The sequence below is a fragment of the Electrona antarctica genome (assembly GCF_951216825.1).
Source record: "Electrona antarctica genome assembly, chromosome: 11".
Classification (NCBI taxonomy): domain Eukaryota; kingdom Metazoa; phylum Chordata; class Actinopteri; order Myctophiformes; family Myctophidae; genus Electrona; species Electrona antarctica.
In genome coordinates this window covers 50752964-50780463 of record NC_136792.1, presented here as the reverse complement: position 1 = coordinate 50780463, position 27500 = coordinate 50752964, and the positions used below count along the sequence as shown (strand labels likewise).

General features: G+C 44.8%; 1 protein-coding gene and 1 long non-coding RNA gene across 2 annotated transcripts in view; one reads left to right on the top strand and one right to left on the bottom strand.

Moving 5' to 3' along the window:
- Window positions 1–20249, bottom strand: part of rap1gap2a (RAP1 GTPase activating protein 2a) — a 186425-nt gene extending 166176 nt beyond the window's left edge. Inside the window, exons 1-2 of the mRNA XM_079514779.1 lie at window positions 20191–20249; window positions 10244–10279 (exon numbers count right to left, since the gene is read on the bottom strand). Of these exons, the coding sequence (XP_079370905.1) occupies window positions 10244–10279; window positions 20191–20234 (80 nt within the window). The 5' untranslated portion in view covers window positions 20235–20249. The remainder of the gene's footprint in view (window positions 1–10243; window positions 10280–20190) is intronic.
- Window positions 1–27500, top strand: part of LOC306932850 — a 520149-nt gene that overhangs the window by 462866 nt on the left and 29783 nt on the right. The gene's annotated exons all lie outside the window — the stretch shown is intronic.

Genomic DNA, 27500 nt, shown 5'->3' with positions numbered 1-27500 from the left:
TGCATGCAATGAGCGTCACATTATGCTGCCTCGCTGCTATGAATTAATGACACATGCTGTGCAAACAGGATCAGCTCACCACAGTTTTCGAGGCATCTTCACCAATGATGATAACCAGCTTCTGTAGTACAACAACCTCTCTCTCTATCTCTGTCTCTGTCTGTCTCTGTCTCTCTCTCTCCTCTCTCTCTCTCTCTCTGTGTCTCTCTCTCTCTCTGTCTCTCTCTCTCTCTCTGTCTCTCTCTCTCTCTCTGTGTCTCTCTCTCTCTCTCTCTCTCTCTGTGTGAGTCTCTCTCTCTCTCCGTGTGTGTGTCTCTCTCTCTCTCTCTCTCTCTCTCTCTCTCTCTCTCTCTCTCTCTCCTGTTACATCCATGCAATGTATTAATGAATTCATCTGTGTATGAGAGAGAGAGAGAGAGGGGGGGGGGGGTAATTATGCAGTTGTTAATGAGGTGGCCGTGTTGAGTGTGAATGCAGAGCGACCGCTTCTTTCTTTGTAGCAATAACTGAAAAAAGGACACAAGGACACGAGCGAGAGACAATGGAATTAATGAGAGGGAGAGAGTGTGTGAGAGGGAGAGAGTGTGTGAGAGAGAGAGAGAGAGAGAGAGAGAAGTTTTCCTCGTGACACACATGCTGTATCTTAGGGGCTAAGATGTACATATTTGCATACCATAATATGACTTATTACATGGCTTGGTTGAATGCTTGATTCTGATTGGTCAATCGCTGACTTCAGCGGTGAGTTATGTCTTGATAACAGACCGCTCCGCTCTATAACAGACTGCTGCCTAATCAAACCCTTTGATCACCAGCTTGCGCGGCTGCTCCCCGCTTGATTTACTGCTGTTTCCAACATGACAGCCATGCATGTAAACACACACACACTGTGACACACAATGTCATTTAGCTAAACGTTGCTCTCAAAAATGTTTTTGAAAACATTTGAGAGAGAAATAGACAAAGCAGGACCCGAAATGGATTCTATTTGATCAACTCACTTCCTTGTTTTCTGACAGTGCTGCAGCTGGGCAGACGCAGCCAGCGCGAACTTATGGAATACTTGTTTGTTGTGTTTTGGGTCAATGTATTAATTTACGTATGTTAGATAGCCATGTAATAAGCGGGATAATATCTGGCTAGGTGGTCAATGTCGGGAGATAATTCACCGACAGGGAGTTTAACCACCGAGGCGAAGCCGAGGTGGTGGTGGTGAATTATCTAGCCAGATATTATCCCTTACATGCATGTAATAAGACGGTATCATCATTGAGACGGTAACACGTTGCGAGCGCACACTTGGTGCGCAGTTCAGTTCGGCAAGTCACTGACACTACTCCAGACTTCCCTCGCAACATTAGTAACTTCCTCCTGGGGGATCCCGAGACGTTCCAATGCCAGTGAGTTGATGTGTTTCCTCCAACTGGTCCTTGGTCTGCCCCGGGAGGTCTCCTCCCAGTGGGACGTGGCTCGAGGACCTCCCTATAGGGAGACGCCCGAGATGTTATGCTCCGCTCTGGGGTTTGTTGTTGATATCAGAGCTGTGTCTCGGTACACAGATAATCTGAGATATCAAAAGTGATATGATATCAGATGATAATGACATCACATGAGCAGAGCCACACACCGCCATACTAAATGCAATAGCTTTGCAATAAATGGTTAATGGTCATTCTGAGCTGAAGGGTTTCAATGAAGTCATTTTATGTTTGGTTGAGCTCTGAATATGGCAGATCTACAAGCTCACAACGCTTCAGATCTACAAGCTCACAACGCTTGGCGCTGCGGTGCTATTTTCAGCATGCAACCACAACACCATCAAGGCCTGTAGATTTAGTCGATCAATTCTCAGCATGATGCAACCACAACACCATTAAGGCCTGTAGATTCAGTCGATCTATTTTCAGCATGATGCAACCACAACACCATCAAGGCCTGTAGATTTAGTTGATCTATTTTCAGCATGATGCAACCACAACACCATCAAGGCCTGTAGATTTAGTCAATCTATTTTCAGCATGATGCAACCACAACACCATCAAGGCCTGTAGATTTAGTCAATCTATTTTCAGCATGATGCAACCACAACACCATCAAGGCCTGTAGATTTAGTCAATCTATTTTCAGCATGATGCAACCACAACACCATCAAGGCCTGTAGATTTAGTCGATCTATTTTCAGCATGATGCAACCACAACACCATCAAGGCCTGTAGATTTAGTCCATGTCCAGCCATGTCCCATGTTTTGTGTGACCCGGCCGGGGCATTGAACCTTGACCTCCCAATCTCAGGGCGGACACTCTTAACCACAACACGGACCCCGCCAGAACCGTAGCCTACGTTTTCCTGAGTTCTACTTCGTTGTAAGATTTTGCCTTTCCTTATTAAATACTTTGAAATCGACACTTGTTTCTCGTGACTCTGCACATTGGGTTCAAACCTCGCTGCATCCTGACATGGTGACCTCTACAGAGACCAGGAACTCAAATATTTTAATGTCTTACAGGCATAATTTAATCTAAATAGACAACAATTCTGGCACTATATATATGTACAACTCCAAAGCTTGTTGAGAACAATGTCTAGTGCTACTTGGTCCCTCAGAATGGGAAGACTCCCTCTTCTATTATTACCAGCTATGGTAGGGGTCACGAAGCATCGCTCTACTACTCAATGTTGTTGGAGAAAGTTAGCACTATACTACTAGTGCTCTGAAAATGGTAGGGGGAAAAGACATGCAAACTACTTTTACAGAAAGTAGTGAAGTAAGTGGTACAAGATCTTTGGATACAAATACATGATTACATTGAGATAATCATTGGGCAAGATATATCCCTCTTGATATCCGTTTATTTATACTAGGAGATATATTCTTAACCCATTTTTAGCTATTGAAATATAGCAGATCTACAAGCTCATAGCGCGCCACGAGCTTGTAGGTCTGCTATTTTTGAAAAATCGAAGAACGACTGACATAGAAACATAGCTTTTTCAGAAAACTGTCAGGATGTAGAAGACATTTTTAGCCCATTTACCGCTACCATTATTTAATCCCTCCGTCGCGTCCTGCCAGGGTTTTATCGCGCGTGACACTTACTTTGAAGAGCCAAATATCCGTAATCGCATTTGACTATGAAACCATTCCGTGTGTGTTGACGAAGCTGGTGCTTGTTCTCTCGGTCGGTGGTGGAAAAAGTGGACCGCGAGTATCACAGCGCCTGCTACAGGCCGTTGAAAACGCTTGTCTGGGACAAAGCGACCCCTGCAATGTCGCTTCTGTGAGATAAAGCCGTCTGAAAACAGAGCAGGCAATGTAAGTGGATGCGCGCGCATCTTCAAAATGGCCGCGGCCATTGGCTCAGAAGCATAACAAAGCTAACGAACGGTAGATTTCGATACGATCGTATTAAAACATGCATTAATGAATACATCGCTGTTAAAACGGCTTTTCCGGGTGTGGCACGCTACGCTATTCTACGTGTCTATATTCCTATGTTCCTGGCGGGCCTCGTGTTAGAATCTGATCTCAGGTCAAAATGGGTTAAAGATATAACTCCTTCCACATACGTGGAATGGGTCCAAACGGCCATAATGCTGGGCAGGAGGATGAATGGATCCATAATGCTGGGCAGGAGGATGAATGGATCCATAATGCTGGGCAGGAGGCTTGCTAGTCCAATTATGGAAATCAGCCCCACGTACGTACCATCAATCACAGAATGGCATAATTTACGTAACAGAACAGGGTCATATGAAAGAGTATCCATTCTCTATGAAAGGTAGAATAGATCAGTTCCACCAGAAGTGGGACAGATTCCTTGTGTATGATAGCACTATACGTAATGACAGACTATACTGGCTGGCCCCTCCCCCTTACAGTAGATCCTCGCCTGCTCACATAACACAGCCTCTCTCCCCTTCCTTCCCTCTGAGTTGTGTTTTTTTTCTTTCTTTTTCTTCTGTTCCTGTATTACTACATAGAACTGTTTTTTTTCTTCTTTTTTTTTTTCTTTCTTAGATCAATTGTATGTTCCTGTTTTTTGTTGACTACTATTCTGTTGTATTTTGCTTGTCTTTGCTTTTCATTTCTGCATGTAAAGCACTTTGTGAGTTTTCTCCGTGAGAAGTGCTATATAAATACAATGTACTTACTTACTTACTTAACAGTTTTTTTTATTGTGACTGTCGATTTGTGTCAAACGTTTTTTTTTTGCTTTGTTGTTTTTTGTTACCGTTGACTCGTATTGTGGGTGTTGTGTTGTCTGAAAAAAGAAAATCCAATAAAATACTAATCACAAAAAAAAGAAAAATAGCAGATCTATACAAGCTCATCTACGAGTGGTGCAAATCTTTGAACATATTCTTTCAGAGCGAACGCTTTTAACTCTTATCTTTGCTTCTGGGGATGGGGGGGGTCCCTGGAACATGATTTTCATGTCCCTTCATGTCCCTTTATGTCCCTTCATGTCCCTTGACATGAACGGCTTGACGGCTTTCTTGCTAGCTTTTCTTTTTCTTTGATGTTGCAAGAAAGATGTATTTGGCGCTGCTCTGCGGCGACATGGGCATAAGGGCTACGCTTGCATGCGGGCCCTTTGTCTAAGACAAATTTCTTCCTCGGGAGACCAATAATAAAGAACCTTGATGAAAATGCTTGAGAACGACGAAACGTAGGGTTTTTCAGAAAACTGTAAGGATTTAGAAGGCATTTGTAGAATCTGCTCTCAGGTCTAAATGGGTCGCTAACCCCGTCCCATCCCACTTGTCCCACATAAGCCAGTGGTTCCCAAACTTTCCGTGTCAAGGACCCCCAAATCAACATTTATTAGGCCACGGACCCCCCATTTGAAAACATATGCCAGTGACCCCGATAAGGGAGGATTTTTACGGCTCTAGCAGTGATTCCGAATCATATTCATTTCATGGACCCCCAGTTTCACACGCATTATGCTACGGACCATCGATTTAATCGCATTTCTATCTCTGGGACCCCAATTTATATTGTAAAACCACTGTTAATTTAACTCTGAGAGTGTACAAATGGAACCAAATGGACCCGTTAGGGTCCATTTGGTTCCATTTGTACACTCTCTGAGTTACAGACCCATAACGGTCCATTTGGTTCCAACTTCCTAACTATCTCTAATTGAGCCCTCAAGTGCCCCCAGGGGTCCCCGAACCCCACTTTGGGAACCCATGACATAAGCGATACTATGCTGTCCCTCAAATGAACAGTTTGCATCCAGTATGTTTTTGGCAGGACATTTCTATTTTATGGTTTTTTCTTGAATAGTTTTCATTTAGTTTTTTAGTCCCATTCTAGTGACCCGGAATGTTTTAGTGTTAGTTTCACTCGACTAAATATCAAAGATAAATATCAAGATTTTAGTCGACTAAATCTACAGTTGATTTAGTCGACTAAAATGCATTTTGGCGGGCCTCGATGCCGTCGTATAATGATATAATGACGTATAGATCTGCTATTTTCAGCATGCAACCAATTGTAAAAGGACTTATACTGGATCTCTTGTCCACTAGTCCCTTCCTAACATTTTTGTCTAGTTTTTATTTGTTGATGAAATTGTCAGTATATTTAGTCTTAGTTTTAGTCATCATAGCTTAGTTTTCATTTAGTTTCCATGTAGTTTTCGTCAGTGAAAAAAGGTAGTCTTTAGTCGACGAAATCAACACTGTTGCTGAACAGTTTGGATGTGGTCACCCTACCTACCTCACACTAACAAACAGCAGCAGGCCTCTGTAACTGTGTGACTGATATGTTAAGCAGTTCGCTTACATTTGCATAACTTAATTGATTGATTGTGTTTCAATTTGCATATGTAATTGATATCTGCTCTGATTAGCTGCTTGTTGCCTCTGACGCTTTCAACAATCTGTCTGGGAGGCTGCGGATGAAAGATTATGTAGACACTATTGTATCGCACGCACACACACACACACACACACACACACACACACACACACACACACACACACACACACACACACACACACACACACACACACACACACACACACACACACACACACACACACACACACACGTGCGATGAATCAGCTAGCTCAACTATGAGTCACGACTCGTCCATTCACATTCACAACCACTCCAGACCTGCTCCACTTCAATGACAACACATCAGTGTTCTCACACACACGCACGCACGCACGCATGCACGCACGCACGCACAAAGATATGCCAGATTTTGACGGTTCCAGCAGTGATTCTCAACACGCTTAATTTCAAGGCGACTGTGGCTCAGGAGGTAGAGCAGGTCGTCCAATGATCCATGGGTCGGCGGTTAGAATCCCGGCTCCTCCTGTCTACATGTCGAAGTGTCCTTGGGCAAGACACTGAACCCCAAATTGCTCCCGATGTGCTGGTTGGTACCTTGCATGGCTTCCGCCGCAATCGGTGTATGAATGGGTGAATGTAATGCACAATCTATTGCATATATAGCGCCTTGGATAAAGGCGCTATATAAATGCACCATTTACCAAGGACCCCCAGTTTGACATGCATTAGTCTACGGGCCCCCATTTAATGGCATTACTATCTCTGGGACCCCCAATTTATATTGTAAAATCAATGTTAATTTAACTCAGAGTGTACAAATGGAACCAAAATGGGCCCGTTGGGGTCCATTTGGTTCCAAACTATCATTTAACTGGGAACCCCCTGGAACTCCCTCTAGGACCCAATGGGGGTCCCCAGACCCCACTTTGGGAACCACTGACTTAAATTACAGAGGTGACGTTTGCAAGGTAAATGCATAAGACAACACGAAATGAAGTTTCCCCATTATGCAAATAAATAGAATACAATTTGATATACAATTGTGGGTCATACTAAATAGAAATATAGGCCTAAGAGGCTATTTCAATCAGTGAACGCTCGCGTGCACGTGTGAACGCTCGCGTGCACGTGTGAACGCTCGCGTGCACGTGTGCGCGCGCTCGCGTATAGCCCCACTAGCACATATAGCCCCACTAGTTGAACAATCCACAGCACATCCATGATGTCATATACTGTACATGGCAGTCCAACCGCTTATCCGTAGTCGGGTCGCGGGGTCAACAGCTCCACCAGAGAGCTCCAGACTTCCTTCTCCAGAGCAACATTAGTGACTTCCTCCTGGGGGATTCCGAGACGTTCCAATGGGCCAGTGAGTTGATGTGTTTCCTCCAACTGCGCCTTGGTCTGCCCCGGGGTCTCCTCCCAGTGGGACGTGCCTCCCTATAGGGAGGCATCCTAACCAGATGCCCGAACCACCTAAGCTGGCTCCTTGCACGATTAATAATCGGTAGCATAATCGGAATTGGCCATATCGGCCATAAAAATGCCATATCGGTATTCGGTATGGTCTCAAAATAATACAGATTATATAACAGCAAAAAATAAATACAATTTCAAATAAATCTACGTTTAATTTGTGTACTGATCTCATTCAGTAGCCATTCAGTTGTGAAAACAGACACTTGGAAAGGTATTATGCTATTTATTGATTGATTGAATACTTTATTAACAGGCTTTGGGCCAATAGGGCCTAGGCTTGTTTCCATTGTGGTCCTCTGTATAATATCGGAATCGGTCAGAATCGGTATATCGGCAGATATGACCCTGCAAATAATCGGAGATCGGATATCGGTCAGAATTCCGTGCACCCCTTATCATAACAATGGGGGGAAATTTATATGATTGGAAATGATTGGAAAGTGAGGGCGCTGGTGTCGACTGTTTGCCGCTTCACCTCCCAATGAATGAATGAATGAATGAATGAATGAATGAATGGACCACTGTAAAGCAGTGTTGATTTCGTCGACTAATACTATGACGAAAAATGTTCGTCGACTATACCTTTTTTCACTGACAAACTAAATTGGAACTAAACGAAAACTCAGCTATGATGACTAAAACTAACACTGAATATATTGACAATTTCGTCAACAAATGAACTCTAGACAAAAATGTTTGCAAGGGTCTAGTAGTGGACAGGACGAGATCCAGTATAAGTAACATGCACAAGTCATTTTACACTTGGTGTCACGCTGCGACGCGTTATAGATCGGCTATTTTCAGCAAGTGTAAAATCATCCATTACGACGGCATCATGGACCGCCAAAATACATTTCAGTCGACTAAATCAACTGTAGATTCAGTCGACTAAAATCGTGTGACATTTAGTCGACTAAAACTAGACTAACGGCCTGGGCCATGGCTCAGTGGTCCAGGCACCTTGGCTGGTAATCCAGTCTGGCAGTGTGCCGCAGGTTCGACTCCCGATCCCGACGGCCTTCACTGCATGTCTTCCCCCACCATCTCTCTCCCCATTTCCTGTCAGCCTACTGTCTGTCCCTCCATAAAATATATTAAATAAAAAGGTGAAAGCCACAAAAAAAAACATTTAAAACTAGACTAACCAGGGGACTAAAATGTGACTAAGACTATGGTGACTAAACTAAAATAGAAATTTGCTGCTAAAAACAACACTCTTTGAGCACTTGGAAAAGCGCTCTGAAAATGCAAGCATGAATAATATCAGGTGCAAATGATCATCGTCAGAGGTCTTCGCCGTCAGAGACATGGCTGAAAAAACGGCACATATAATTCTCACTGTTGCCCCCGGCGACGCATGTACGCACACACACGCCGACTATTCAGCGACACTCATTAAACACGGCCTGAGTGCTAATGCAGTACATCAAAGGGAAGTTGGCCAGTCCCCCACACACACACACACACACACACACACACACACACAGGGTTGTATCAGACCTCATGTCTACAAGGCTGCCGTACTTTATACCTCATACTTTAAATGCTTAGTATGAGGTATAAAGTACAGCAGCCTTGTGTTCATAAAACAGAAAGATTGCGTAAGACTGACGTTATGTATCTTTCAGGACCTTTCACTGCTTCGTCTCAACCATTACTCAATGGCTCTGGTCTCAGCTACCGCGGTGGATATTTTGACATTCCGTTTAATTTTTTTTTGGAAAGCAGCCATAAACTACACAGGTTCATCTCGATGTTCTGGGCATCTTTGTAATGTTAGTGTTAGTAAAAAGCAGGTAAAAGAGTAATGTTTGAGGCAGACTAACATCAGTCACTCTACTGTTCACTGTAGTAGAAGAGCTGCGCCTGGTGAGGGTTTAAACCCTGCAGCTACGTCGAGTCAGGAAATATGTAAGCTGCGACCATGAGACCCGTTTTTGAATTCGTCTATACACACTTGCACTCAGTATGTGCGTTCACGCGAGGCTGCGCCATATTAAGTGTCGTCCGAAACCAAGCAGCCTTGAGTGGAAGTGGGTTATGAAGCCCTCAAGGGCAAGTCTATGCCGATCTAAGCTCAATTGCCTTGTGCAGCCCTGCTCTCTGTCCGAATGGAAAACGCGACCTATACAAATGTAAGTACCACCACAAATAAATGACAAAGCTGGGCAAAATCCTTCTCTTAAAGGGGGGGGGGGGGGGTCAGACAACTCTAGAATGATGCTGGGGAGGCGGTGGGATTTGCAACACTGCAAGCAAAGTGCCGCACTTGAGGAGCACGGACAGCAATAGCCATCCACAAACAAACAACCATAAGGAACAAATGAACGGCTCATAACAGCGACGACCTGCAGGAAAGCGTGGAACGCCGAAATAAACGCTGCAAAACTTCATCATGAGCAGCAGGTTAGCAGCAAGCGAGGCGGGAGACAGCAGCAGCAATGACGCACATCATCAGCACAGCAGATCGAGAGAAGCCAGGAAATGAGCAGGTAGGCAGAGACGTTTAAATAGCCGCTCTGATCAGGTAAAGAGTGCATGAGACTAGTCACCTGATCAGTTGTCTGCCCCGGACCATATGCCTCACAGGCTGCGCATCATGTGCACAATAACAACCAAAACAACAACATAAACAACAAGCCCTGCACGTTAGTTAGAGTGAGAAACCCAAACCAAAACACAAGCAGACTGACTCATGCACAGCGGCAGATCAGGTGTAGCAGAATGACTCAGAGCCTCAGCCAGCCTCAAACGTCTAATATCTCAGAATATATTAGGGATATCCCCTTTGGCCTAATGGTTAAGATATTGGCCTTTCACACGGGAGACCAGAGTTTGCAGGCATATATACTGCACATTTAGACAATACGGTCTCTATCAAACATCATATAAATTGCACATTTCGACAATATGGTGGTCTTCCATCGAACATGGATGGTTGTCAACCTACCTGGCTTTCAGCGCAGACAGGCTGCTCTTCTCAATCCTGGCGGGGGGGGGGGGGGGGGGGGGGGAGAGGGAGAGAGATACAGTACATTAGTATTCACCATTATTCAGAGACATGAACGCAGACATTAAAGCCATGTTCTTCAAGCTCCCTTGGTTCTGTTCAGACACTCATTAGCACGACGAGCAGCAGCAGTGCTGTTTCTTTCACAAGTGTGACTGTATTGATGTGTCTTTTTATGTCAGTTGTCTCTTACTGGTGGTTTCAACCCTTTTCATATTATATCAAAGGTCCATGTTTGTATCTGCATTTTGGGCAACAAAGGCAAAATGTGACTATACTTTTATTAGAATGACTGTCATTGTGTTTTTTTTTTCTTCTTTCTTTCTATGAAATCATGGAATCATGCAAAAATAATGATGTATTGGTCAATTAGAGTGAATACTTTTACAGCTTATATAGAATTTAAGTCAAGTTAAAACTCTTAACTTAAAGGGGAAAACAACCCATTTTCAACATTTTACTATGTCATTAATATACCTTAGAGCTGTTGTGTGGAAATAATACAAAAGTTCCCCCATTCTGTGTTTCCTAGAACTGTAATTATGAAAAAAATCATTAACATGGTGAAACACATCTTGATGACATCATCAAGATGTGTTTCACCATGATTTCATAGAAAGAAAGAAGAAAAAAGAACACAATGACCGATTTTTTTCAGACCTCTAGTTCTAGGAAACACAGAATGGGGGGACTTTTTTATTATTTCCACACAGCTAAGGTATATTGATGACATAGTAAAATGTTGAAAATGAGTGGAATGCCCCTTTAAAGAGTATCTCTCTCATTCAGAGAGTACTACAGACACCTATGCCATCATGCATAGCGGGGGTTGCATTTCCTTTGTTTTCATCATATCCACGCCTCCGAGTGTGACTAGTCTTTGTTTGATGATCTCTGACTGGGACCAGAAGGAAAACAACTAGCATAAACACAACAGCGTTTTAACAAAATCTCATTGCTTATACATCTTTCTTTGAGATTTACATTAGACAATTAAAAATACGATCTTTTCCCCCCCGATTACGATCTTTTTGAAAATCATGTGATCGGAGCCGATTTCCGATCACCCGATCCGATCGGGACAACCCTGATTACTGCACCCCATTCGACTGTTATCTCTCTATTGAATAGGCGAAATCATCCGTTATCAGCACCTTTGAATAGGCCCAATATGTCCATACTGGCATACTCACTGTTTCAGTATGTCATTATCACCTATTGTCATTATCACTGATGTCCTGACGGAGCTGCGCCGTGTCTGGTGGCCTTGAGCCACGTGAGGCACCGCCGAGCGAGGCGCCAGCCGAGCGAGTCGCCGTGCCGAGCGAGTCGCCGTGCCGAGCGTTGCGACGGCCACCAGACCCGACTCAGCGCCGTCCGAGTTACGTCCCGATAGGCAGAGAATAGTATATATTAGTAGCCCCTAGTTTCCATGCGCTGACAATAGTTGGAAATGACACGTCCACCAGGGGGAAACCTTGACCAGGCTATGGTGAGTATGCCAGTATTAGCCTGGCTAATAAGCCAGACTCAAATCACACTGTCGTGTGGTATTTGAGTCTGGAGATGCTGTGTATGGATCTTGTTTCCCGGGGGGCGGGTTCAAACATTTTCTCTTTGACGCAATTGGTCAGAGCTACTGTCAGTCAAAGGTCTCAAGCATTGAACGTCACTGTACCAAAGCCCGCCCATATTGCATACCGTGTCCCGATTGGCCACACCAGTTCTCTGGTGTAGGAAATGGGCGTACAATTGAGCCTCTCCAGACCGTAATCCGCCGGCAGGCTTTTTTTTTTTTGCCAACGGCTGATTCGGTCTGGCTTATTAACCAGGCTAGCAACTCTATGCCAGATAGGCACATTAGGCAAATAGGCAGTCATATTCAAAACCCTGGAAAACATTCAAATGATATTGAAACCATCAATACAAGAGCATACATTGTGTTGTCGTGCCTACGTGCGTGCCTACGCGTGTGCCTGCCTGCGTCATGGGTGCGTGCGTGCGTGCGTGCCTGCGTGCGTGCCTGCGTGCTGTGAGTAAAGACTGTGCATGCAGTCTCCAAATTTATAGGATTTTCAGATTAGTGTTAAGAATCCCTTGGAGACACTGTCACACACACGCGCACGCACACACACACACACACACACACACACACACACTGTACACACACACACACACACACACACACACACACACACACACACGCACACGGCGTGTGCGTGTGTGTGTGTGTGTGTGTGTGTGTGTGCCACACGCACATGCTCTGTCAAGCTTAAAAGGCTAAAGCATGCAGTGAGTCAGTCAGACGACATGTCCTCCTCCACATATCTCACGTGCATGTCTGCTGGATTACAACCACGGAATGATGGAGCCTCAGCACTGGCCCCCAGATAACGTCTTCTAAATCCTGTCCGTTTTCTCACGCAGGGGCGTGCACAGATAGACACTAGGTGGTGCTAGAGCACCTGCCCCTTTGCCCTAGTCTGGACAGCAATGTGCCCTTTTGATTTTTTTCCCTTTTTTTTGTGGACAGTTTGTTAACCCATTTTGGACTGAGGTCGATTAAAAAAAAGGCTTCTAAATCCTAAATATTTTCTGAAAAACCTATGTTTCTATGTCAGTGGTGCTCAACCTTTTTCATGTCAAGGATCCCCAGAATTATCTCTATTGGGCCACGGACCCCCATTTCAAAATATGTAGCTCCAGGGACCCCCCAGAAGCAAATATTTTAGTTAAAAATGTTCGCTCTGAAATATATATTCAATGAAATGCGCCACATTTTAACGATTTTTCAAAAATAGCAGACCTACAAGCTCGTATCGCGCCACTCGGTGGCACGCTATGAGCTTGTAGATCTGCTATTTTTCAATAGCTAAAGTATAACATAATGCTTGAAACACCAACAGGGGTTCCTGCCCAGAATGGGTTAATTTGTATTCTTGTTTTGTACAGTGTACAGTATGTGGCCCATGGTGACAACGATCCGGATTAAAAGCTTGTAATAATTATTATATCAATACATTTACTATGCACTACATGTTTATACTCAAAGCGCTTACAATTGTCCATTCATTCATACATTGGGAGGTGAAACGGCTAACAGCTTGACGCCAGCGTCCTCACTTCCCACATTCACACACCAATGGTGGCGAGCTCACACTGAGCGACTCATTGGAGGCAGTGTGGGGTTCAGTGTCTTGCCCAAGGACACTTCGACATGTGGACAGGAGGATGAGGAGCCGGGACTCGAACCGCCGACCCCACGGATCATTGGACGACCCGCTCTACCTACTGAGCCACAGATGAGGAGTTGACCCATTTAGACCTGAGACCAGATTCTGGGGTCCCCCCCCCCCCCCCCCAAAAAGCAGAGCTTGTAGATCTGCTATTTTTCCATAGCTAAAGGAATGTCCTGAATGTTATGGGTTGTGATGGGTAACCCATGTGATGGGTTAAGTACGCTGCGTGTTTTCATTCTTTCCCTGGTAGCGGTGGAGCGTCCATAATGCCCTCATATAAACACACACGCACCCACGTAATCTCATAACTGGTCTGATCAGTGCTGCGAGGTGACCTTGATTCCATAAATACATCACTCTCTCTTTAAAGCTGCTAAAAACACACTTGTATCGTAAATATTTTGGTCTACTATAGTGATTATCTCTTGTTGTTGAGTCTTGTTCTGCCTGTATATATTTTCATGTATTGTTCTGTTGCTTCGTTTCTTATTGTTATTGCTGTTTTGCTGTTGACTGTGTTTTCTTGTTTTATTTTATTATTTTACTTTGTACAGCACCTTGTAACGATTGTTTTGAAAGGCGCTTTATAAATAAAATTACCTTACCTTACCTTACCTTACCTTACCTTACCTTACCTTTAACATGCAGAAGAACTTTACACCCCCTAGCACTCACCTCTTCAGACTCACCCCCTAGCACTCACCTCTGGAGGACCCTGACAGCCGTTTTGACCGAAAATCAACCGATAATTCCCAGTAGGTTACTTATTACGCCGATCTTATCTAGCCGATCGGCTCGTCTGGAGCCTACTGGCTGCGATTGGCGTTGATGACACGTTAACCGATCTTATCGGTCTACTCAGGTCTACTGGACATGCTGGGAGCCTACTGAAAATGACAAGCCTCCTCATACCCTCCCCTAAACTTAACCACAAGCATGTCGCAGCGCGGTCCTAATATTAACGCATGTTGGGGTTTTTTATCAGTCGGCAGAGCATAGTCATACTCGTCGAAAACAATCGTACTGATCCTAAGTGATCACTGCGGTCTTGTCTATTGATAACAGTCGAAACGGGTGACCCTGATGTAAACAATTCTTTAATAGTGCTTTTCCTGGTTTTATCCTCTTAGCAGTTTTTTTGTATTGACCCGTCTGTACCTTCCTTGAAATGTACCCATTCTGCAATCTGTTAATACAAATCAATCAATCAATCAATCAATCAATCAATCAATCAATCAATCATCATTATGCTGCTACAATGTCTGATGTCTGAACAAAAGAGTACCTGTCCTGTACTAGCCTCGGTCACAGGCTTACTTATCTGCGAAAAGAAAAGCCTGGTCACAGCGTAAGGCAGAGAAGCTATCGGCGGATATGTATCGTCCGGAACATCCGTCAGATGTATTTCTCCCGGATATGATATTTTCCCGACCAATCACAACACTCGTTTCATTCGCGGAGAATGTAAACTGCTTTGTAGAGCATCAACGTCATTTCCTTCGGCGATACCTCCGATAAAATCCCGCAACTTCCGCCCAAACTGATCCTAGACCTATACGCCTGTGCAGCGTAGGTCTTGCAGCCCAGGGTGGTCCTCTTTCCGATAATATAAAGAAAGTATCATGCACGGGTTAAGTCCCATAGGCTGGGAGATCAGGGTCATGGGGTTAAGTCCCATAGGCTGGGAGATCAGGGTCATGGGGTTAAGTCCCATAGGCTGGGAGATCAGGATCATGGGGTTAAGTCCCATAGGCTGGGAGGTCATGGGGTTAAGTCCCATAGGCTGGGAGATCAGGGTCATGGGGTCCCATATACTATATGGGATAGTATGGCGTGAGTACAATAATGTTTCAAGTTTACACATGCAAACAAATTACGGCGTGCAATTATTCCATCAAAGCAAACGGCATAAACAATATTAGTGTGCCTCTTCTACAAAAATAAAAGTTATAAGTTACAAGTTATAGTTCTCTTGCATCATACCGTACTACTTGTATAATTTCCCACCATGGAGTAACCTCACATCAGACTATCCCAGCATAGCTATTATCCACCTCAGAGGACAGTCAAGATGGGCAGTGTCGGTAGGCCAATCACAGGCATGCCAGACCAGAGGTCTTGGGGTTAAGTTCCATAGGCTGGGAGGTCATGGGTTTAAGTCCCATAGTATGGGAGACCATGGGGTTAAGTCCCAAAGGCTGGGAGGTTCATGGGGTTAAGTCCCATATGCTGGGAGGTCTTGGGGTTAAGTTCCATAGGCTGGGAGGTCATGGGGTTAAGTCCCATAGTATGGGAGGACATGGGGTTAAGTCCCATAGGCTGGGAGGAGACTCTGGACCAATAAAAACACCGAAACTGGACCAATCAAAACACAGAGACTCTGGACCAATGAAAAGGCAGACAGGGAAGAGAGACAAAGCATGGCATTGATAGTCACTGATCCATCTATGATCCTCCCACTGTCTGGAGACTGGCACAGACCGAGACCCACGCACGCACGCACGCACGCACGCACGCACGCACGCACACACGCACGCACGCACGCATGCACGCAGCACCACACACACACACACACACACACACACACACACACACACACACACACATAGTTTATATGCAACCACAATGGAAACAAGTCCCCTACAGGGTGTTTTTGTGTTATCCATCCGTTTAGCCATAAGAGGGCCACTTCAATACTTCAATTCGATGGAGACTATCTGATCACCAAAGTGTTTGACACAGAGCACGACCTCTGGGCTGGACACACCTTCTACACAGCTTTAACCAAAGAGACGAGCCCGTCATGCAGCTTTTACCTACATTGGAGAGCTGTACATATTTGGTGGCTACGACCCCAGAGGCCAGACCCTCGAACAAAGGTTCAATGATGGACATTCAGTCCAGACAGCTTCTCCTGGAAGAAGGTTGAGCCCAAGGGGAAGGTCCTGTCTCTGAGGCATAGGAAGTGCTGTTGCATGGTGGGAGATCGTATCTTCTTCTATGGAGGATTAAACTCAGATGATCTGTATGTCTTGGACATAAAGGACCACTTCACCACTTTTCAACCTATCTTCATATAATAGGTCCTCAATAATAATCATGATACAATGGCACAATTTCTTTCTGTGTCTGTGTCTCATAGGAGGGCTGTGGGCAGTTCATAAACCCGTCCACCAGTGACATCATCGATGGGGAATCCAAGCTAATAGAAACTGCAGGCTTTCTAGTCCTGAAAAGTTGCAAAGCGAAAATGGAAGCCATCGTTCTCACGATAATAAAAACCTAATCATTTTTGTAAAAAAATCTTGTTTAAAAAAAGATCTGCCTAACGATGATGTCACTGGTGGACGGGTTTCTGAACTGCCCACAGCCCTCCTATGAGACACAGACAGAGTAGAAAAGAATTGTGCCATTTTATCATGATTATTAGCGAGGACCTATTATATGAACATAGGTTGAAAAGTGGTGAAGTCCTAGTTTGAAGACGTTATGCAAGCTAGCAGTTAGTCAGTACGGTCTGAAGCAGTCTGGACTCTGACAACCTTACCAACAGTAGCAGCACTATAGAAAAAGGGCAGGTCTCCACCAGGATAGGAGCGTTTTTAAAAAAAAATGTCAAATGGCATTTCTTCCTTCAAAGTTTCACCGCAATCTGAAGCTGTGTTAATTATTTGCGGCAGTTTGTACAAAACGTGCCACTCCTGAAATCTTAGCCAATCAGGATGGAATATGAGAAATCAAACAGACCCGTCTTGGTCACATGACATGGGCAGTGACAGGGAGTCACCGGCATACCAGGGGATGAGCGAGTGACGTCAGGACTTCAGAACCAGGGGATGAGTGAGTGACGTCATGACTTTATAGAACCAGGGGATGAGCGAGTGACGTCAGGACTTTAGAACCAGGGGATGAGTGAGTGACGTCATGACTTTATAGAACCAGGGGATGAGCGAGTGACGCCAGGACTTCAGAACCAGGGGATGAGCGAGTGACGTCAGGACTTCAGAACCAGGGGATGAGTGAGTGACGTCAGGACTTTAGAACCAGGGGATGAGTAAGTGACATCAGGACTTTAGAACCAGGGGATGAGTAAGTGACATCAGGACTTTAGAACCAGCAGATGAGCGAGTGACGTCAAGACTTCGCCTCTCTGGCCTGGGCCGTGGCACAGCGGTCCAGGCACCTTGGATGGTAATCCAGTCTGGCAGTGTGCCGCGGGTTCGACTCCCGACGGCCTTTACTGCATGCCACCCCCCCCCCCCCCCCCCCCCCCCCCATCTCTCTCCCCATTTCCTGTCAGCCTACTTTCTATCTCTCCATAAAAAAATATAAAATAAAGGCGAAAGCCACAACAAAACATAAAAAAAGACTTTGCCTATACTGTGAGGACATGCTCCACTACATCTCAACAGCAGAGAGTGTACTTTTGACTCCACGACAATCATTCCACATGCAGCTTTAGTTACATTAAGTTACTGATTATTATTATTATTACAAATCATGCATTTGAGACCCATTTTCTACGTCAGCCAATTGAAAATAGCCGATCTGCAATACTTCTAAAATTATTCTATGTGCACACACATGCATGCACCCACACGCACGCACACATGCGCGCGCACACACACACACACACACACACACACACACACACACACACACACACACACACACACACACACACACACACACACACACACACACACACACACACACACGGTCGGAGGTGTTATACAAATAGGAGCGCTGTGTGTCCTCCACCCATCCTTCCTCTCACAGAAAAAACAGTTACATTTATGCTGTTTCACACCAGACACACCCATATAAACACACATAACACGCGCACGCACACACACTTGCACACACACACACACACGCGCGCACGCACGCACGCACGCACGCACGCACGCACACACGCACACACATACAACTGCTGCGCATGCTTAACACACAGAGGGAAAAAAAGATAGCACATTTATGACATACTATACTTGACACTACTAGACAGGATGTTTGTTTTTGGGTTTTTTTCCCTTTAAGCCATCTAAGGATAAATGAAACTTGGCCTTCTCCAGACAGACTGCCCATAACAGCTGAGACAGAACAGTATTTAGCCAAAGTTTATGGACATGGACTTCCAAATACAAGGACAACGAGTTGACAATGATATCCCATAAGGCCATAATACGTTCCACCAAAGGCTGCTATTTCATACGTTTGGATGTAAAACAAGTGTCCATGCATATATACAAATCAAATGGGCAGCTTATTTCAAAGATAGTGACAGTTTTTCTATTTCCATTAATGAACACAACATCTGGGGTATTTGGAATATCTTGTAGTGAATTGACATGTGTGTGTCGTTGTGATCAAACCAGTCTCGTTTTACAGTGCTGTGTTTATACATTCTTGTTGTCCTGTAATGTACAGTCATTTATAGCGGCTGCAACCATATAAGATGTGTGTCAATGTACACTGCTTTATAGAGACTGCAACCATTTAAGATGTGTGCGACTGTTTCTTTGTCATGTGGTGCTGGATGTAGGATGCAGTGTGGCTCGTGTGCTGACGGGTACTACCAGGTTGCCAAGCTAACTTGATAAGCCCAAAGCTTATTGATACCTGCCGGGTACTCAATGAGCTTGTTATCAGGTCTGTCGGGTATCAGGTTCAGACTGTCGACTCACGTCAAGAGTTTCTCAGATTGTGGAACCAGTGACTTGTAGGAAGTTAAGACAACTCTTTCCACGGTTTCAGTCTCAGAAATGTGTAACTTACAATAACAATATGTGTGTGTGTGGGCACGCACGCACGCACGCACGCACGCACGCACGCACGCACGCACGCACGCACGCACGCACGCACGCACGCACGCACGCACGCACGCACGCACGCACGCACGCACGCACGCACGCACGCACGCACGCACGCACGCACGCACACACACACACACACACACACACACACACACACACACACACACACACACACACACACACACACACACACACACACACACACACACACACACACACACACACACACACACACACACACACGTATATTTCACTCTCATGAATGTGTAACTTATAAGTAACATATCAGAAAGTCCTGGGGAATCCCAACAGAAGTGGAAAGTGTTGAGAAATGTTTCCAAAGAGGTGATGTCGTAACAATGTGCCGTTGAGATGTTAAGATAGACACTTTTACAATGCATTCATTCATAGATTGGGAGGTGAAGCGGCGAACAGTCGACGCCAGCGTCCTCACTTCACCACATTCACACTGCACCAACGGTGGCGAGTTAGCATGCGGCACCGACCGACTCACTGGAGGCAGTGTGGGGTTCAGTGTCTTGCTCAAGGACACTTCGACATATATGAGGAGCCGGGATTCAAACCGCCCACCCACGGCTCTATACCTCCTGAGCCACAGCCGCCCACTTAACCCTTACAGTGCCATCTCAATCATGTCATGCATCTCATTTCTGCACACGTGCAGTCGTGCACCCACCAAAACTCACACACACACACGCACGCACACGCGCGCACACACACACACGCACACACACACGCGCACACGCACGCACACACGCGCACACACACACACGCACACACACACACATGGTATGAAGACAGCGTAACGTACCATCCGAAGCCCCCAAAAGACGTACTCCTCTTCCGTCTTAGCATGTCTGTCTGTCTGTCTGTCTAGTAGATTATACTAGCGTCCTGTTAAATGGTTCGAAGTTGCTGTCCACGACAAACAGTCTCTCTCTCTCTCTCTCTCTCGCTCTCTCTCTCTCGTTGCTGTCCACTGCTCTCTCTGCCACCTGCCTCTGTGTCTACGTTGGCCCTGTGCCAAGCCCTCCCCCCCACACCCACACATCCACACCCACACACACACACACACACACACACACACACACACACACACACACACACACACACTTCAGGGGAGGAGCAAGTGTGGGAAGAGCTATAATTTCTCATCTGACCCCGTGTCAGTTTCACTTACACACTTTCACTTCCTCGCACGCACGCACGCACGCACGCACGCACGCACGCACGCACGCACGCACGCACACACGCACGCACACACATACACACACACACACACACACACACTCACCTATGGAAATACCTGCATACCAGGGTAAACAGAGTGTGTGATGTTTAACACAATAATTGAGCCATGAAACCTTTGTGTGTGTGTGTGTGTGTGTGTGTGTGTGTGTGTGTGTGTGTGTGTGTGTGTGTGTGTGTGTGTGTGTGTGTGTGTGTGTGCGTGCGTGCGTGCGTGCGTGCGTGCGTGCGTGCGTGCGTGCGTGCGTGCGTGTGTGTGTGTGTGTGTGTGTGTGAATGAGTGTGTATGTCAATGATTAACAGGCTAAATCCCTCAACAATGACACCAGCTGGCAAATTGTTGTTCATGTTTTCATTGCAGCTAAAAAGGCTTCAGAACACACAGAGAAATGCCCAGAGCACAGAGAATCCACAGAATGTTCAAGGTCCAGGTTGTTTGGGTACAACTGACGTCATAAAACGAAAAAACGAAAAAGAAAATTAATGTCATGCAAAGCCTTTGAGAGCCGCCATCTAGTGGTCATTTACTAGGTATACTTCAGCGCCATGATTCACATCGGCAGCGGTGGCCGAACGGATTGCGGAGCGGTCTTGATACCGGAAGGTCGCCAGTTCGAATCAGCGGTCCGACACGTTAAAATTACCACCGCTGAAGTGCCCTTGAACGGATTTGACAAAAAGAAGGATTTTGGAGTATTTTTTGTAGATTTTGAATGGCATGGAGGGCCCTAAACGGCATGGCCGGCGTATGGAACTCCAACCTCCCCCGTCGAACCAAACTCAGCTTCTTCTATGCAACGGTAGAGTCTGTTCTCCCATACGGCAGTGAATGCTGGACCCTGAAGCCAACCCTGCAGACAGAGGTCTCTAGACGGGTGTATACACCAGAATGCTGCATGTAGTACTTAACATAAGCAGGAGTACACATGTTACCAACAAGAATCTGTATGATGGAATGCGAGCCAGAAGATAGCAGGCAGGAGAATGAGAACTAGCAGGACACTGCCAAAGACATCGTGGGAGGTGCCAGCATGCAGCTTACTGGTGCTGGGAGACCAACACACGGGCACTAGCCTGGGCACTGTGGGCAGCATTCCATTTCGGGTTTATGATCCGGTCAGGAGCGGATGGTAACTTCCGTCATGTTGTAGTCAATGATTTGTAGTCATCTGGCAGGAAACCACAAGGCGGAATGAGGAGTACCCAAAATACTTCCCGCGATCATGATTTTAGGGCCTACCCAATAAAATCATTGACTTCAGTGTAGAAGTTTAGCTGATTTTTAAAATACTCACGCACGCACGCACGCACGCACGCACAGATGTTTGACTTACAGTATGTTCTATATAGGAATATAAGGAAATGGGAGGTCTTGTGTTGCGGTGTAGCGGAGGGTGTGTCAAGCCCCATTTCCTTCCTCCAAACAGTCTGTGTTGCACACACACACACACACACACACACACACACACACACACACACACACACACACACACACACACACACACACACACACACACACACACACACACACACACACACACACACACACACACACACACACACACTCTCTCTCTCTCTCTCTTTCTCTCTCTTCACTGAGGAAAACTAAATAAAAACTAAATAAAATCTAAATGAAAACTAAGCTATGATGACCAAAATTTACACTAAATATAATTATGGACAATTTCGTCAACAAATAAAAACTATTAAGGAGGAGAAGAGATCCAGTAGGAGTCAGTTTAAATGTGTGGTTGTGCTCGGGTGTTGCGCTGTGAAAATAGCAGATCTACAAGCTCTCGACGACTTTACCCCAAGTGCCTCCACTTAACCCTAGATTAGAACACCGTCACTAACGTTGGATATATTTTACTCTATATAATAAATTCCATAACAAATATTTCTCACCAAAATATATTACAGTACAACAATAGGCTACATGTCAAATCTTTAATATTTCAACATGAAATTTCACAAAAAAACATTTAAAACCGATATCATGGGGGACCCTATAAAAACATTTAAAACAGATACCATAGGGAACCCTAAACATTTTCATGCACTCTATAAAACATTTAAAACAGATATCGTACATATCTGACCTTTCACACACACGTTCCACCCCCCAGGGACTGCAGTGCCCGGCCTTGAGTCGGTGGCATATACACGGTTGTCCAGAACCGCCACAAAAGGCTCTGGTCAGGCTCTGCCAGTGGACCTAATGAGCCTAAGTCCCCACACCTGTAGAATTCCCAGCCTCTGCCTCAGCCAATTGATTGACATGGCAACCCCACACACCTGCCATTTGATTACTTAACCATGAGTCCACTTTTCACAGTCAGTTTGCACTCTTCAGACACAGGCAGACAGACAGACACAGAGATCTCCATATATGGGCACAAAGGGGACACAGACAGACGGTTAAAACGGGTGCTATGACAACGGGCATTGCATACTAGGTTACCAACTTGCATCGTTCCCAAGTAGGCCGCTGTCCGACGGGCACAGGTCTAGTATCTACAAGTAAGACGCGCGAAGCGAACGCAGCTCGTAAATTGTAATAACAACAATTAGAATAAATTAATTAATGTGTGTGTGTGTGTGTGTGTGTGTGTGCGCGTGCGTGTTTTGGTTTTTTTAAGTTTTCTTTAAGTTTTTTTTAAAGTTTTTTCTTTTTAAGTTTTTTATTTAAGTTAAGTTTTTTTTAAGTTAAGTTTTGTGTGTGTGTGTGTGTGTGTGTGTGTGTGTGTGTGTGTGTGTGTGTGTGTTTTTTGTGTGTGATACAGCTGCGCCCTCTGGTGGCGGTCGGGTGGTGTTACAGCATGACACACACAGACAGACAGACAGAATAGTGCTTAATTTCTAAATTCTTAGGTGCCGGAGCTCGGGTGCGTGCACGCACACGTACAAAATTCGTTTTTTTATCCATGATTTTCCACCCATCAGAACACAATAGAGTAGGCATATAGACGCTTTTATATGTCTTTAAATGTTCCGATGAATGGATGGAGGACCCTGAAGTAACAAGTCTTAAGCTTTTTCTGGTTTTATACTGTAGCAGTCAGATTTTGTATTGACCTGTGTAGGCTACTTTCGTTTGAACTGAATACAAACTGAATCAAATTTCCAATCAGTCAATCAATAACATTTGTAGCAGCAGTTTACACAGGGGCCCGCCGGGTCACAACACACAACTACAGTAGGCATTTGCAGTTCAGTTGGCACAGCGGCTCAACATTATATTAGATACTGTATAAAATACAGTACTATTAAGTTAGGGCGGCCCATCATCAGAACAGTACGCAATGCTAAATACCTGCATGCGCGTTGTTGTTGTCCTTATCCAAGTTCCTCCTCCGCCCTCCTCCTCCGATGACAACTCAATAATGCTACTAGGCCTACTACTTAATTCTGTACTAGTCTTTTTTATTTCGGGCCCACCAAAGCAAGCGTTATATTGATCGACCCATGTTGTAAAGCCGGGTGTCTTTGCGAGATTTGGCAATGCAGTCAGTTCTGTTCATAAGAACTCACCATGGCATGTTGTATTGAAAACAAAACGCATGCTGTCCCCAAGGCTAAACTCCAAGTAGCCTAGCAGAACAATCTATTGCTCCATAAAAGTATGAAAGTTCCATATTCCATATGCAACGAACGACAACAGATGCAAATTGCAAAACTCGAGACGAGTTTTTATTTACGCATCCGACACCGTCAACAGTGAGGCGTCAAGCCGGGGTTCCATAGCCACCTATTTCCTCTCACAACGGGCACACATTTCAAAATAAGAGTGTTTTTTTGTTTGTACTTGCAATGCGATCATTCAAGCCATGTTTTATTTTGGAATCGTACTGGAAATAGAAGTAACTATGACGAGGAAGAAGCCTAGTTGACTTGAAAATGAAACTAAAATAATAATAGAGACGTATTGTATATTGTAATGTGCATTTTGGGTGGCGGAGCGCCCTCTACAGCTACCGGAGCTGCCTCTATGGTAGGGGAGCTCAAGTGACAGGTACCGGAGCTGAGCTCCGCCAAGCTCCGGCTGAAATTAAGCACTATGATGTTCTGCTAGGTCTCATAGTTAGTCATCACTGCGTTCGCAATAATGCAGCATTGATACTTTTTCCACCTTTGATATTAGCCTCATGGTCATCAGGCAGAGACTCTGATACATCTAAAAAAGTAATGGGTAGATTAACTTTACACTGATTGATCTTATAGTATTATCGATCAGCTGATTGACAGTTCAGGAATAACACTGACATTATTCCTGTTGTTTCCATTCCACCCAGCGGCCACCAGGTGTCACTGTCCCCTCATCTGTATACTGTATACTGAAGGTTTTATTGGTAACTGACTTATTGGGACTAAAAGATAAAAACAACGTTTTTCCATTAGTTAGTCCATTAAATCCTACATGAAATGCAAATTTGTCTTTGGCAACACTGGCAGTCAGTTTACAAAATAATTTACATTGTTACATAAAATACACAAATGCATTAAAATACTATATATAATGCATTCCCATAACACAGGAACAGTGGGCTGTGGGGATTAGGTGGTGGAACTATTAAAACATGTTCTTATTTAAAATGCCCACAGCAGTTGGCACAAACAAAGTCTTAACCCTTTTTTATTATTTTTATTATAGCTAATTTCACTCTAAGCCTCCTGCCTGATGGTAACAAGTCAAATTCAGGGCAAAGAATCAATCTGAACTGCCTTTTTGGTTATGGAACTGAAGTTGCAATTGTTTGTCTCTAATGATTTTACTGGCCTGGGGCCTGTTTCACAAAACCTGGATTAACTAATCCAGGATTTAAGGCAAAACCAGGCTTGTTAAATCCTGGTCTGTACAGCCTGGTTTATTCCGTTCCACTAAAGCCAAGCGAGGCTTAGAATGAGAGGATTTATCGAGCCAGGATCATAAAGCCTGGCTGAATGTATACATCACTGTGTACAAGGACTTAGTGTGGCTGAATGTACAGCGCAGTGTACAAGGACTAAAGGTCATTACACACTGGCGAATTAGCGACGCGAATTATTCGTGCGAATAATTCGCCTTTTTTTAAAACCAATTGAAGTCAATGCAAGCTTCCACATCAGTGGCGAATGTGCGAATGTGCGAAAATGCGACCGTTTTCGCTCTTTATTTGTTCGCTCCGGTGTTCGCTCCGGTGTCGAATTTGTAATTCGCGTCGCTAATTCGCCAGTGTGTAATGACCTTTAGTGTGGCTCAATGTACAGCTACAGCACAGTGTACAAGGACTTAGTGTGGCTGAATGTACAACACAGTGTACAAGGACTTAGTGTGGCTGAATCTATACAGCACAGTGTACAAGGACTTAGTGTGGCTGAATGTACAACACAGTGTACAAGGACTTAGTGTGGCTGAATCTATACAGCACAGTGTACAAGGACTTAGTGTGGCTGAATCTATACAGCACAGTGTACAAGGACTTAGTGTGGCTGAATGAACAGCACAGTGTACAAGGACTTAGTGTGGCTGAATGTACAGCACAGCGTACAAGGACTTAGTGTGGCTGAATGTACAGCACAGCGTACAAGGACTTAGTGTGGCTGAATGTACAGCACAGTGTACAAGGACTTAGTGTGGCTGAATGTATACAGCACAGTGTACCAGGACTTAGTGTGGCTGAATGTACAGCGCAGTGTACAAGGACTTAGTGTGGCTGAATGTACAGCACAGTGTACAAGGACTTAGTGTGGCTGAATGTACAGCACAGTGTACAAGGACTTAGTGTGGCTGAATGTATACAGCACAGTGTACCAGGACTTAGTGTGGCTGAATGTACAGCACAGTGTACAAGGACTTAGTGTGGCTGAATGTACAGCACAGTGTACAAGGACTTAGTGTGGCTGAATCTATACAGCACAGTGTACCAGGACTTAGTGTGGCTGAATGAACAGCACAGTGTACCAGGACTTAGTGTGGCTGAATGTACAGCACAGTGTACAAGGACTTAGTGTGGCTGAATCTATACAGCACAGTGTACCAGGACTTAGTGTGGCTGAATGTACAACACAGTGTACAAGGATTTAGGCCCGACTCACACCTTTACATCTAGCATACAACATTGATGCATGCTTGTTGTATGAGATGTATAGCGGATGCAAGCTCGCAATGCATTTCCAATGGGAGTCACATGGTTTGACACAACATTTGTGTTGTATGGCTTTCGGCTGTGTTTTTCGACTGCCCCCTCCCCCTCATACAACACAAATGTTGTGTCAAACCATGTGACTCCCATTGGAAATGCATTGCGAGCTTGCATCAGCTATACATCTCATACAACAAGCATACATCAATCTGTTGCGAAGGTGTGAGTCAGGCCTTAGTGTGGCTGAATGTACAGCACTGTGTACAAGGACTTAGTGTGGCTGAATGTATACAGCACTGTGTACCAGGACTTAGTGTGGCTGAATGTATACAGCACTGTGTACCAGGACTTAGTGTGGCTGAATGTATACAGCACTGTGTACCAGGACTTAAGCTTCTAAAATAAATACTGCTATACTGTAATAAAAGAGAGAGGGAAAAAAAGAGAAAATACTCTCAATAGTGGATAGACTGAATGATTAACTACCCCAAAACTATAGTCTATATTTTACCAATACTCTTAACTTAAAACTTCATAATGAAATGAACAGAATTCTTAATACTGTAAGCATAATGATATTGTAGCATCGCGATATTTGGCCATAACGCCCTCCTCTGAGGGAGCTACCTTTGGGGAAGGGGGTTGCTCCCATAGAGTTATAAGGCTGCTCCTATAGAATTATAAGCCTGCTCCCATAGAGTTATAAGGCTGCTCCCATAGAGTTATAAGGCTGCTCCCATAGAGTTATAAG